This window comes from Octopus bimaculoides, chromosome 2 (assembly GCF_046866305.1).
Source record: "Octopus bimaculoides isolate indiv1 chromosome 2, ASM4686630v1, whole genome shotgun sequence".
NCBI lineage: Eukaryota > Metazoa > Mollusca > Cephalopoda > Octopoda > Octopodidae > Octopus > Octopus bimaculoides.
This window is the reverse complement of record NC_142929.1, coordinates 15,037,054-15,052,318: the sequence shown is the minus strand read 5'-3', so window position 1 is coordinate 15,052,318 and position 15,265 is coordinate 15,037,054. Positions and strand designations below refer to the sequence as shown.

The 15,265-nt window shown below is 35.7% G+C and overlaps 1 protein-coding gene across 1 annotated transcript in view; it reads right to left on the bottom strand.

Annotated features, from left to right (window-relative positions):
- LOC106876000 (zinc transporter ZIP13) overlaps window positions 1-15,265 on the bottom strand; it is a 223,700-nt gene that overhangs the window by 73,241 nt on the left and 135,194 nt on the right. The window contains exon 2 of the mRNA XM_089340926.1: window positions 6,411-6,518. Within this exon, the coding sequence (XP_089197052.1) occupies window positions 6,411-6,518 (108 nt within the window). The remainder of the gene's footprint in view (window positions 1-6,410; window positions 6,519-15,265) is intronic.

The following is a 15,265-nucleotide window of genomic DNA, read 5'->3' as shown; positions in this document are numbered from 1 at the left end:
ATGCCACTCTGCTGGCTAGGCAGGTGGGCCAACATCTCCCTTGATCAGAAGGCTAGTCTGTTTCAGAGTTACCCGTTGATAGCTGAGTGAGTTGGAGCAATGTGAAAGGAAGTGTTTTGCCCAAGGACACAATGTGCCACCTGGTCTGGGATTTGAACCCATGATCTTACAATTGCGAGTGCAAAACCCTAACCACTGGGCCAAGCGCCTTCACACTAGTTATATACTGAGGGAAATTCAATTCCTTTGACTTCTTCCCTTCAAAAACTGGCTTGTTTCCAAGTCAAAGGAAATCTATATCACTGTAGATTTTACCCCCCCCCCCCAAAAAAAAAACAGGGTTACTAAGAGAGGAAAATAAAGTAGCATGAGAGGTGAAAAGTATAACATTCCAGTCAATATAACCTTGTTTTAATCAATGAAATCTTATATCACATAACATTACTGCCTTTCAACCAACTCCACATATATGATATATCTGTTGAAGTGAGGACTCTGAAATTTGTTTCTAAAAGCCCTACTTCCAGTTCTTAACACCTATCTACTTAGGTCGTCCATGAATTTTGGCAACATGCCCTAATTCTACACTGTAAACACAATATATTCCAATTTCCTTTGGACTGAGACTTTGTAAACACAAAACCACACACCCACTGGCTTTTAATAATTTTAACATGTTTATAAATACCTATGAATTTACTTGATCGTTTTCGTTTTACTTCTTTGATATAAGTTGCTCAATTTCTTTATCAGTCAAAGATAGCGCTTTAAAGAGCACTGGAATATCTCAAATCAAAATTAATATCAGAGATAACAAGATATAGTTCAGCATATATACATATATGTATATATATATATATATATATTCTATCTGCCTATGAAAGAAGAATTAGTATATATTATGAGAATATATTAAGACTTGTAGAGCAGTCTTGTTATAACGTATTACAGTATGTGACTAAAACTTTAATGTACCATCAAGAGAAAAACTGAATAATTAAAGACAAGAATCAGTAAATATTCTTTTCTACTCGAGGCACAAGGCCTGAAATTTTTGGGGAGGGGGTCAGTTGATTAGATCGACAACAGTACGCAACTGGTACTTAATTTATCGACCCCGAAAGGATGAAAGGCAAAGTCAACCTCAGCAGAATTTGAACTCAGAACGTAAAGACAGACAAAATACCGCTAAGCATTTCACCTGGCTTGCTAACGTTTCTGCCAGATTACCGCTTTAGAATCAGTAAATATTGGTATAGTTTGAACTCAGAATAACCAGGAACTTAGTTTGCATCATAATAATGTAAAGAAATATTAAAATCTATGAGACAAAGAACTATCAACCTAATTTTTTTTTCTTTAGAGTGATGAAGGACTTTCTTACAGAGAAAAGAAATGGACAAAGAGAATAGTCAACCTTGTAATAGAATTCAATTTCAAATAATTTGGAATCAGTGATGTAATTGTTTTAGGTTATGAATGCCATATGTTAATTAATTGTGTGGTTAATCAAATAGGGAGGGAGATGTTATTCCCTTTGAATGATGTATCAATAGCATTGTACACTGTCTCCAGGATAAAAAAAGATGAACTGGTCGGAGGTAATCAAACTGGACATAAACCGATGGATTGAATTTTGAAAGCAGTCGTGAAACTTAGCAAAATTAATTCAAATTAGAGATAGCTTTAATAAGACACAGTTAAAGTTTGTGCTAAGTTGCAGAACCAAAGATGCCAAGTTACTAACAAGTTATTTTGAAACTAGTACAGAAGGTCTTTGAAGCTAGTAGAGAAGGTCTTTAACCCATTTTAATCCAGGTTAACCCGTTGAAATTTTGAAGATAGTTATATAAATAGAGGTAACAAACATACGGAAGCATCCAGTTAACCTTCATTGCAGTAAATAAACCAAATACAATGGTTAAATAAATACAACAAGCACTATTTTGCATCCAGTTAACCTTTATTGCAGTAAATGAACCAAATACAACTGTCCTCAAACGAGGATAGTGAGTCAATATGGGTTAATAACATCAAACACTCAGGAGTATGGTGGGTGCTAAGAAAACTAAATGCAGATGAATGGCATATGAAGGTTGTGTATGATATGAACCAAGGTACTGTTAACAAAGGTTTGAGTAGGCAATGAATTCAGCTAGGAAATTAACAAATAATTTTGTATTAGGGAAAGGTACTACTGATGCCATATTTCTCGTGAGCAAACAGCAGAAGTAGCTGGCAAGGGTAAACCACTGTACTTAGTATTTGCCACTTTGGAGAAAGCCTTTAACAGAGTTCTTCACTTGGTGATTTAATGATCATTGAAGCATCTAGACTTAGACGAATGGTTTGTGAGAGCCATACAAGCCATGCACAGGGATGATGTCAGCAAGGTGAGAGCTAACAATAAGTATAGAGACAAATTTAGTGTGAAGGTATGGGTTCACTTGGGCTCACTGCTCAGTCCGCTTCTATTTATCAAAGTCCTCTAGGAATTTAACACTGGATGCCCATGGGAACGTCTACATGCTGATATCCTTGTTCTTATATTTCAAGAAATTTATTGCAGTTTCTCTTCCTTGGACTAATTAAAAAGCATATCAGTAATAATGATTATGATATGGTGATGAAGATGACCAAGTATAATGGAGGTGATGGTGGATGTTGTGAATATGGTAGTAGCAGAGATTGTGGAGATGAAAGAGTGGGACTAAAATTACATGCTGTGGGTCATAATGAGGGTAGGGGTGGTGATGATGGTAATGATAGTGGAGTGGAGATGGTAGTTAGTGTTGCTAATACAATAAGATGGAGAAACTGAAAATGATAATGGTGATGACGGGGGAGATGACAACAACAATGGTGATGATGATGATGCTGATGATGATAACGAAGACAACAACAATGATGATGATGATGATGATGATGGATGATAGTGTCGGTGTTAAAAATATGCAAGCCAGTTATATATTGCACTAATTTACAAGTTAAGCGAAGCAAAGCAAATTGAAAGAAGAAAACAAGAAAACAAAAAAATAAACAACCCAAAACTAATATAAAAACACGGTAAATAATGAGAGAATTTAGATTGTAGTATTCAACAGCAGACAGAGAAAGGAAAAAAAAAAAAAAAACGTTCAACCATTAAACTCAGGAAGGAAGGAGATTTCTACAATTAGAACATTGTTGTAAAAATTACTGCAAAAATATCCAAAAGTGAATGTGGAAAATTAACACGAATAGCTACAAATATCAAACAAAACCAAATGGAGAGGGGGGGGGGGGAAGATTTATCTCGAAGGTCAATGGTTAAAAAAGAGACTAAAGCGACAAGAGGAGAGAGAAGAGAAAGACAAGGAAGTGGTAAAATATATAATAAGTGTAAAACTAATAAAATATATAACAAGTATAAAATTACTAAAAATAAAATTGATAAATAACAATATACATATTATATAAAAAGAACTGGCAGGGAAAAAAAAAAATCACAGTTTTATGGCTGACACCCAAAAGAAAGGGGCTGAAAAAAAAAAAGAATTGTTCAGCAAGAATCATAGCATTGATGCAAAGAGGTCAAGGTTCAAAGAACTAGTGAAAAGATTTTTTGTTGTCAAGAGAAAAACCTAAAGCCATTGTATAGGAAATGAACAAAAATATAATACAAAGAACATAAAAACATAAGCTTTGTTGCTGTTGTTTAACTCCTACCGAAACCAAATTCAGCAGATTTATGATTGAGGAAACTCTATGGCTATCTCGTCTTATGTTCGTGTATAGCGTATCTAGAATAATATTATCTAAAGTAGTGTTTCTCAAATGGGGTCCATATAAGATTTCGTTGTTCAAATTTACAGGTAATAAATTGGTTATACTTCTAAAATGCATAAATTATTTTAACAATTTCTTTTAATACAATTCCCAATAACATTTAATTATAAAAATATGAGAGGTGCAGGAGTGGCTGTGTGGTAGGAAGCTTGCTTCTCAACCACATGGTTTTGGGTTCAGTGTCACTGGGTGGCACCTTGGGCAAGTGTCTTCTACAATAGTCTCAGGCCAACCAAAGCCTTGTGAGTGGATTTGGTAGACAGAAACTGAAAGAAGCCTGTCATGTATGTGTGTGTGTGTGTGTGTCATTGTGTCTATTAGTACCTCATTGCCACTTGAGAACTGGTGTGGGTGGGTATGTTTAATGTCCCTGCAACTTAGCAGTTCGAAAAAAGAGTACAATAGAATAAGTACTAGGATTGAAAAAATAAGCCCTGGGGTCAATTTGTTCGAATAAAACCCTTCAAGCTGGTGCCCCAGTATGGCTGCGGTCAAATGACTGAAACAAGTAAAAGATAGGATTTCTTTAAAACATAGAATGGCCATGAAGGTCCATATTAGTAAAATAGGGATGAAAGCGAGTCCATAGTAAAAAAAAAACGGTTGAGAATCACTAAAGTCTCCATCATTTAAAGAGAAGAAGGATATTTGGTTGCTACACTCTGTGTATTACTGACCCCTTGCCTTGCTCTTTATATGGTAGTTGCAAATGATTGTGACTGTCATGAAAGCAGTGTCTTTTGTTCCCAATCTTCAACATGTCTTGTCATGGGGAATGTCAGCTTACTTGGAAACAAGTGAGGGTTGGCAACAGTTGACTACTTTTGACTTGTATCTGTAGCTATTTTTCTTTTTTTTTTTTTTTTATAACTATTTTTGATAAAAATACAACCATCTCTTCTCCTGTGTAACTTTTATACTTTAAACCAATGTAAGAATTTAGTATTTAACACTAACATGAGTGTTTAATAAATTGCTCTTTATTAAAAAGAAATTGTTTATTTAAGATAGTAGCTGATCTGTGGTATTCAAAATAGTTTCGAGAGCCAGAAATTCTGGTTTATGTCTAAAGAGAGGATTTCTATTCATTACTTCTGTTCATCTGTTATTAATGATTCAGTTAACATGGGTGGTCTAATGCTTGAAACTTTAATGCAGCACTGATGGAATATTTCCCTTTAAACTATCATGTATATAACACATCTATGATATACATCCTGTTTAATCTTTCGATAAAAACCTGCCCGAGACCATCCTTGGCTTTACAGTACAACTGTGTTTATATTTAAATTAAAACCATTATAACTGTATATAAGAATTTTCCATTAAGTTATGTTCCAAACACTCACATAATAATAAAGAATGACATAAAAAAGAAATACCCAAGAATGCCTGCAGCATAAATAACTAAACAGTAAAGTGAATGATAGAAAATTAATGTAGTAAACCAAAAAATTTTAATTAGTGATTAGAACAATTATTTTTAAATGTTTGATTTGATATTTTTTTTAAAAGGTATGACTGTGTGATTAAGATTGCTTTGTAACCAAATGATCTCAGATTCAATCCCATTGCACAGTACTTCAGGTAAATGTTTTTACTGTACACTTGAGCCAACAAATGCATTGTCATGCTATTTAGCACTCTTTAGTTTTGGGTTACAGGCTCAATTAGCCATACACAGGAGCTAGCTTAAAAATTTGCAAAGAGAGAGAGAGGGGGGGAGGGAGAGCGAGAGGGAGAGAGAGAGAGGGGGAGAGAGAGAGAGGGAGAGGGAGAGAACCTTGAAATTAATATTTAATTAAAATTAATTATAGAACTTTAGGAGTATTGTATTAATTCTGAAGATACTTCAGGTTTATTAGATGCAATCAGATAATCCCAGTTTCAACATCATCATCACCATTTAGCATTTGTTTTCTATGCTGGCATGGGTTGAACTGGCAACATCACAAAAATCTTGTATTCTTCCCTTCGTCCTACGCTCTAGCAGCAACTCTGCTTCACTGACAATGTCTGGAATTGTCAGTGTTAAGGATTAGACTCACTTCCCACTGTATACCATAATTAATTTTAATTAATTAAAACTTCAATGTTTTCTCCAGCCCTTGTATATTCGACTGAAATAAATCATTTAGAAAATGATTGTTTTTATCACTTAAGGTGTAATTAATTAAAATTACACTCCAGGTGATGAGAACTATAATTTTCTAAAATGACTTATACTAGTAAAAGAAAAAAAGAAAGAAAGAAAAATAAAGGCAGGTGAAGACAGCTTAGAAATTTTGATTAATTAAATAAGAAGTAAGCTATATGTTAGCAACCACTTTACCAGAAGTTAACTATTTTATTAAATCTCTTTCCAAGTTCATTCTATTTCAAACCTAATTCAAACATATGAGCAATGTATTACGTAAAAGATATGGCCATAAAAGAGCTGATATATAAAATGCCATGGCATTTACAAGAGTTTTCATGGCTATTTCTCTACCAGAGGTCTAAGCTTGTCTGAAATCAAAAACAAAAGTAAAAATGAATGAAAAAAAAACAAAAAACAAAAAGAATAAAAAGGAAAGGCTTACCAAATGACTTGGCATGAGACCATGCCTCTGGCAACAGGTGTAGGAAAACATCCCCTAATAAACCACCGACGGCAAAACTGAGGAAGAGTTTAAGATTGTTACTGGCAGCTGAAAGAGAATAAAGATCACGTTATTTACATAATATAGAAAATTCCATCATCAAAGAACGAAGGAAGAAGAAAAAAAAAGATCAGAAATGCTATGATCAGTCCCACTGCATGGCACCTTGGGCAAGTGCCTCCTACTATAACCTTGGGCCAACCAAAGCCTTGTGAGAAGCTGCAAGAAGTCCATCATGTGTATGTATGTATGTGTGTGTATGTTTGTGTGTTTGTGTTTGACCAACACCCCCCCACCCCGCCCAACATCGCTTGACAACCAATGCTGGTGTGTTTACATCCCAGTAACTTAGAGGTTTGGCAAAGGTGCCAGGCTTACAAAGAATAAGTCCTGGGGTTGATTTGTTCAACTAAAGGTGGTGCTCCAGCATGGCCACAGTCAAATGACTGAAACAAATTAAAAAAATAAAAGAATACTTATCAAATGTACAGATAAATTTCTAAACAATAAACTAAGCAATATAATCACAAGAGTGGCTGTGTGGTAAGAAGTTTGCTCCCCAATCAAATGGTCCTGGGTTCAGTCCCATTGTATAACGCCTTGAGCAAGTGTCTTCTACTATAGTCCCAAGCCAACCAAAGCCTTGTGAGTGGATTTGGTTGATGGAAACTGAAAGAAGCTAGTTGTGTGTGTGTGTGTGTGTGTGTGTGTGTGTGTGTGTGTGTGTGTGTGTGTGTATATATATATATATATATATATATATATATATATATGTATAAATATAAGATCCAAGGATCAAGGTGTAGGAAGAAAGTTAGCTTCAAGCAATCTGTAGTAAATATAAAAAACAACTTTCAGGGACAATAGTGGTTTACTGAGGTGGGAGGTTGTGGATTTTTTTGTATTAAAGTATGATAAGCTGAAAAGAATTCTTTTTATATTTCACGGTAGGCGACTAGGGCTGCCGGGTGTGCGAATAAGAACACAAGAGTTAAGGAATGGAGTAGATAAGATCTGGGCTACAGATGTTTTATTGCGAGAGGAACCTTGGAAGTGGTAAATATCCATATAAGGTGCATACCGCAGGCTACTCGTCAGGCTAACAGTATCTTGACTAAATGAAAGTTTACATTGTTGCAAGGAGGTACATGTTAACACATGATTGAATCTTATAATATCGTTTGCAGAAAACAAATCCGGAGAAGAAGCACACCCTTTTTTTTGAAGAGGTCTTAGGCCAACAGGTTTATTTGGGTCTGACGATACGCCATAAGGCTAAGCCCCTTATGGACAAGAAACCCAGGGTAATGCCATAAATCGGCTTCCCCATTTAAATACATACATACATATGTACATATATATATATATATATATATATATTTATATATTTAATCCTTTATATTGAACACTCAATATTTCATCTATTCAATAAGACATATTCCATATATTCAATAAGACATTCAATACTTTATTTCATAGTACCATCCATTTTTATTTTATATTATATATTGTATATTCCATATTTTATATCCCACATTGGTTTTGCAGGAATATAAATAAAACATAAAAAACAGACAGTGTTGGAACTCTTTTAAACAAAATAATATATTCCTCTATACACAATCATACAGAACCCCCCCCTTTTTTGTATTTATTTTTACTCGCATATTTTTACTTTCCTAATGCCAACCACTCTCGGAGTGGTTGGCATTAGGAAAGGCATCCAACTGTTGAAACTCTGCCAAATCACATTGGAGCTTGGTGTAGCCAGTCCTCAGTCAAATCGTCCAACCCATGCTAGCAAGGAAGGCGGACGTTAAACGATGATGATGATGATGATGATGATAATGATGGTGTGTGTGTATGTATATATGTCTTTCCATCTGTGTTTGTCCCCTACCGCCACTCAACAACTGGTAATGGTGTGTTTACACCCCATAACTTAGCAGTTTGGCAAAAGAGACCAACAGAATAAATACCAGGCTTAAAAAAATAAAAGCACTGGGGTTAATATATTTGAATAAAATTCTTCTAAGCAGTGCCCCAACATGGCCACAGTCTAACAACTGAAACATGTAGAAGATAAAAGATGAAAAGATAAACAGTATTTATAGGCATAGGCGTGGCTGTGTGGTAAGTAGCTTGCTTACCAACCACATGGTTCCGGGTTCAGTCCCACTGCATGGCACCTTGGGCAAGTGTCTTCTACTATAGCCTCAGGCCGACCAAAGCCTTGTGAATGGATTTGGTAGACGCAAACTGAAAGAAGCCTGTCATATATCTATCTATATATATAAAAATGAGAATGTGTGTCTGTCTGTCTGTCTGTCTGTGTGTGTGAATCCCTAAAACTCGAGAACTACGGAACCAATTTCATTCAAATTTTACAGATGCCTTACTTAGGGTTCCAGTTGTGTTTTAGTCAAAAAAATTTTTTAACTTCTTGCAGAGTTCGAGCCCACGGCAACATAATATCTCCTCCACTATTTAAGTATTACATGTCAAAAGTGAAACAAAAACACTCATGTCAAATACTTTCACTTTAAAAATGAAACTATTCCACTAACTGAAACAATCACATTTCGATACTGTAATGACAGATACTTTCAGAGAGAGAGAGAAAGAGAGAAAGAGAGATGTATATGTATACATATAGATGTATATGTACACGTTATTCCACTAACTGAAACAATCACATTTCGATACTGTAATGACAGATACTTTCAGAGAGAGAGAAAGAGAGAAAGAGAGAGAGAGAGAGAGATGTATATGTATACATATAGATGTATATGTACACGTATATGTATAGATATATATATAGATATAGATCTATATGCATACATGTATATGTATACATATGTGTAGATGTATATATATATATAGATGTACATGTAATATGTACACATATATACATATATATACATGCATACAGATATCTATACATATATACACCCATCACACACATACACATGCGCACAAACACACACATTAGTCATTTGTTTTCTTATCCAAAACTACGTCAAAAGTACTGAACGGATCTTTATGAAAGTTGGAAATTATATTCTATGCATAACGGTCATAACTCCAATGAAAATTCATATATTTTTGATGTTGATGAAATTTTAACCCGAACATAACAGATGAGCATTATTTGTAATTCAACGGTACAACAGTGTAAGACTACCCTTTCAGATATACTTACATTGTGATTTCTGCAATGTGGTGCATAAATTGTCAAGTAAATGAGACGCATCTTTGCCTCCACTGATTCACTTGCAAAGTGTTGAGTAAAATTATTTCGTTGCAGACCTCCTTTGAGTCTTTTTATTATCACTGCGACACATAGTCCCCAGTTGGTAACATTGATTTCAAGGCCTTCCCAGATGAGAGACTGGCATTCCACTTAATGTCTATGTTCCATGCTGGCATGGATTGGAGAGTTATTAATGTAGAAATATGGTATCGTAGCTACTAACAGTTGAGGGTTGCGTAGTCAAGATGACGTTTTTAGATTTCATTATTCTCTTTAACCCGGGCAAAGCCGGGTATTTCTGCTAGTATATATATATATATATATATATATATATATCAAAAATTTAAATTTAAAAGAGAGATTTGACGCTGATATCCATTATTATTGAAATTTATTCCTATGTCAACATTTCTGTATAAGGCTATATTTGACTGTCAGATTCTAGAGATAATATAATATAGATTTCCATTGTAATATGTGATTGTTTATAATTTATTAATAATATTATTAGGGGTTTTCTCCCTTTAACAGACCTTTATTTAAGGAAGAATTTGAATATGAACTGGACTTAGAGATGATGTTTTTGGTGTTTACTTTTTGTTCTTTATCTTTTTCCCTGAAGATGTGTAAGGTAAATTATATGTTTGACTTGAATCTGACAGTTAAATATAACCTTATACAGAAATGTTGACATAGGAATAAATTTCAATAATAATGGATATCAGCGTCAAAACTCTCTTTTTAATTTAAAACTTTGGATATATAACCAAGGAGATCGATCCATAAGGAGTCTACTTTAGACCTTTGCAGAGAAATCTCTTGCTATATTGGTAGCGATTACATGTTTTTCTCATCATCAACACATTGTGGAGATATCATCATATGAACAAATATATATATATGTATATATATATATATATATGTATGTGTGTGTGTGTGTATATGTTTGTCCCCCCACCATCACCTGACAACCGATGCTGGTGTGTTTATGTTCCTGTAACTTAACAGTTCGGCAAAAGAGACCGATAGAATAAGTACTAGGCTTACAAAGAATGAGCTCTGGGGTCGATTAGCTCAACTAAAAGGCGGTGCTCCAGCATGGCCACAGTCAAATGACTAAAACAAGTAAAAGAGTAAAAGAGTATATTTATCTAAAATATTTTATCTGGATTACTCGTATAATTTATTCCAAGTGGAAGCTGAGTGATTATGGCGTGGGAGTCTGGTTAAGAGGTTCAAAGGTTTCAAATCAGTGTAGTGTTACACTTTTCTACAAGGAATATAATTTGACATCCTGGTTGGATGTAAGGAAACAATGGTGGGAAACAGAGTCCAATGAAACTGGTGGTAGATGCATCAGTGAAACTTGGATGAATTTATATGCCAAGAGGAGAAAAGATATTTGTTGTTTCAACACTATATCTTTGTGTGTGTGTGTGTGTGAGAGAGAGAGAAAGAGAGAGAGAGAGAGAGAGAGAGAGAGAGAAGAGAGAGAGAGAGAAGAGAGAGAGAGAGAGAGAGAGAGAGAGAGAGAGAGAGAGAGAGAGAGAGAGAGAGAGAGAGGAGGAAGGTATGCAAAGAAATTTATATTTTTCAGATGATGTCAGTTGAGAAAATTAATTAAAAAGAAGTTTCTCCTCTCTCTCTTTCTCGCAGATGACGAAACAGCCTCAAAACACCAGATTTCTCTTTTCCAGATAAATTTATTCAAAGAAAGAAAAATGTGGATTGAGCTAATTTTCGTTATGTAACACAACAAAACAGTTCAGCACACTGCATTAATGTAGAAAATGTATTCTACCACCCCCGCCATAGCATGGAATCTGAACTAGGAAGGGCATCTTGCTGTAATACTATATACGAGAAAGAAAAGAAATGAAAGAACTCAATAGAAGAAAACAATGAAAACAAGAATATTTGTTCAACAGAAAGTATACAGAATATTCTGGTCAACTTAGGTGAGTGGTATTTTGGTATTACTAAAGCAAGTCTATAGAGGTCCTAAGTGAAGTTTTGGGATGGAAGGCAATGAAAGGAAGATTTACAATAGAAACTTGGGTAGTTTAAACCAGTTCTTGTCAGTGTGTATGATAAGGAGGAAATATAAGTAATTTACAATGATTTTCCGACATGAATAAAAACAAGTCTTAGATTGCAGTAAAGAAGAAGGATTAAGTTTTATATGAAGAATCACATTTTTGGAAGATAAAACCAAGAAAATAAATGTACAATGTATGTTTTTGCTATTACTAGAATCAGTTTGCAAATCAATATGGCTAGTCAAGTAAAACACACACCTACACACACGTGCACGCACACATGCATGCACACTCGCATGCACACGCATACACACACACACGCATACACACACACACACACACAAACAAAGTATAGAATTTGTTTCCAGGTGTCTTTTATATTTGGCTACTTTCATGAGTGATAAAAACGGATTTATAACTAGAACTGCAAGATTGTTCAGAATGCCAAATGTAATATGCTACTACTACTACTACTACTACTACTACTACTACTACTACTACTACTACTACTACTTCTACTCATCATCATCATTTAACGTCTGCTTTCCATGCTAGCATGGGTTGGACGATTTGACTGGGGACTGGCGAACCAGATGGGTACTCCAGACTCCAATCTGATCTGGCAGAGTTTCTACAGCTGGATGCCCTTCCTAACGCCAACTACTCCGAGAGTGTAGTGGATGCTTTTTTACGTGCCACTGGTACGAGGGCCAGTCCGGTGGTACTGGCAATGGCCATGCTCAAATGGTGTTTTTTACGTGCCACCTGCACAGGAGTCAGTCAAATGCTTTGTTCACATGCCACCGGCACAAGTGCCAGTAAGGCAAAGTACTACTACTACTACTACTACTACTACTACTACTACTAATAATAATAATGATAATAATAATAATATTATTGTATTTGGAGATGGTCATGTTGCCAGTTTAACCAATAAAAACACACACACTATGTATTTGGTGTTCACTTGCTTCAGCTTTATTTCATATTAATGATTAATATAAAATAAGGCTGAAGCAAGTGAACACCAAATATATAGAGCGTGTGTTTTCATTGACTAAACTGGCAACATGACCATCCCCAAATACAACAATATGTGTTTCAACACACAAATTCACATCAAGAATCTTGCAAAATGAATATATAAACATAATAATAATAATGATTTCATTTATTTGCCACAAGGGTGTAGGATGAGGGGGAAATGCCCTGATGCAGTACCAGGCAGTGGCTCTCATGGCTTCTAATCTTAACTGATTGGAAGTGTTGTCATGTATATTGTTTGTCTCGGTATAAAAGATGGGCTACAGCAAATATTCTGCTCAATATCACAGATTTGCTTGTCAGTTGTTTGACCTTAACCAGTTGAGCATGTCCCTTGGTGGCTGACTATATATGCATCTCTGATCATAAGCAGAAGTAGTGGGGGAAGTATCATAGCCATGTGTTAAGAAGAATTTTTAGGGGTTTGAATAATTTACTTCTGGAAACATGGGTGTTTCGTCCAATATCCTTAAACAAACCTTATTCAAGGACCTTTTGTTAGGATGGGCTACTTGACCTGAAGAAAATTCTAACTGGGCCCAACCTGCAAGGTCATGCGCTATTTATCTTGATATGAGATCACTATGTCGTGCACATATGGTTGTGATGCATGTGCCTGGTGTATCCTTATCAGATGGGTAGTCTTGATGGGTATATTGGGCTTCGTATATTTTACCCCAGTATCACTTTGATGGCATGCACTGCTCTCTTACTTGGCTAACAATTTTGGTGGTGGGAATTAGTTGATAGCATTGACCCCCCACCCCCACCCCCCGTACTTGTCTGGTATTTTAGCTTATCAACCTCAAAGTTGAAAGGCAAAGTTGACCTTGGTAGGATTTGAACTCAAAATGTGAAGAATCTGTACAAATGCTGCAAAGTATTTTTCAGATGATTTCCTGATTCTACCAATTCCTTCTCTTCTTTCTTCTTCAAGTGTTCACAAACCACTTTGGTCATAGGTCTGCTCAATGAGATCTGACCTAGAGATAACATTATACGATAGCAAGCTAGTAGGGTGTAATGAGCCAAATTTGGCTGCTATTTCTAGCAGGTTGAGTAACTTGTGTAAAGACCCCCTCCCCCACTTGAAGGTTGAATGTAGTATTTGTTATATACGAGAAACATATCTGCCTAATTAATAAATACCAAAATATAGGAACAGTGCTCATATGTCTTGCTTTCGTATAGTTTACATCCAAACTCTACATTCAATCACATTGATTTTTAATTTTCTCTTCAGATAATAGGGAGATTATAAAGCAAATATTTTGTTGCCATATCAACAAATCTACTGATGGTGAAGGTGTTTATTTTCAGGAATTGTTAGAGCCAGAAGCTGTTGCTAAGCAGCTCTTTAGTCAGCTCTGTTTAAACACACCCATGCTACAGAGCTCTCAGTCCTTCATCTGCTATGTCCATAGGCACTGACACTCATGGATCTCCATGCCAGAGTCTGAAGGTACATGATTTGTTTCTTGGGAAAGACAGAAGTGGTTTCCCATTGGCTTCTGTCAATTATATACAATTTACTCTGTTAGGTTCCTACTTTCCGAAGTATGACATGTAGGCCAAAAGAAAAGATTTCTTTTCTATTCTAGGCACAATGCCCAAAATTTTTGAGGAGGGGGGTTTGGGGGTGGCAGTCGATTAGATTGACCCAGTATGCAACTGGTACTTAATTTATTGACCTCCAAAAGGAAGAAAGGCAAAGTCGACCTCAGTGGAATTTGAACTCAGAACATAACGGCAGACGAAATACCATTAAGCATTTCGCTCGTCATGCTAACGATTCTGCCAGCTTGCTACCCTAAGTAGAAAAAATATTCTTTTCTACTCTAGGCACAAGGCCTAAAATTTTTGGGGAGGAGGCCAGTCGATTAGATCGACCCAGTATGCAACTGGTACTTAATATATTGACCCCAAAAGGATGAAACGCAAAGTTGACCTCAGCAGAATTTTAACTCAGAATGTAAAGACAGATGAAAAAGAAAATATTTATGATGTATCAATAATAGTTTAGAAATTTCTACTCTATTAAGTACATCTATTTCTGTTTCCTTTGAATGGGTCTATTCTCTGCTTTAAGCACCTATGCTGGCACCACGTAAGAAACCACCCATTTAAGGTCCATTTTTCATGCTGGCATGGATTGAATGGCTTGACAGGAACTGGCAAGATGGAGAGCTGCCCCATGCTGCACTTGTCTGTTTTCACAGGGTTTCTATGGTTGGATGCCGTTCCTAATGCCGACCACTTCGAGAGTGTAGTGGGTGCTTTTTATGTGCCACTGGCATGGGGGCCAGTCAGGCAACACTGGCATCGGTCATTCTTGAATGGTGTATTTTACATGCCACCAGCACAGGAGCCAGTCAGGCGGCACCAGCATTGGCCACACTCAAATGGTGCTTTCTACGTATATATATATATATATATATATATATATATATATATATATA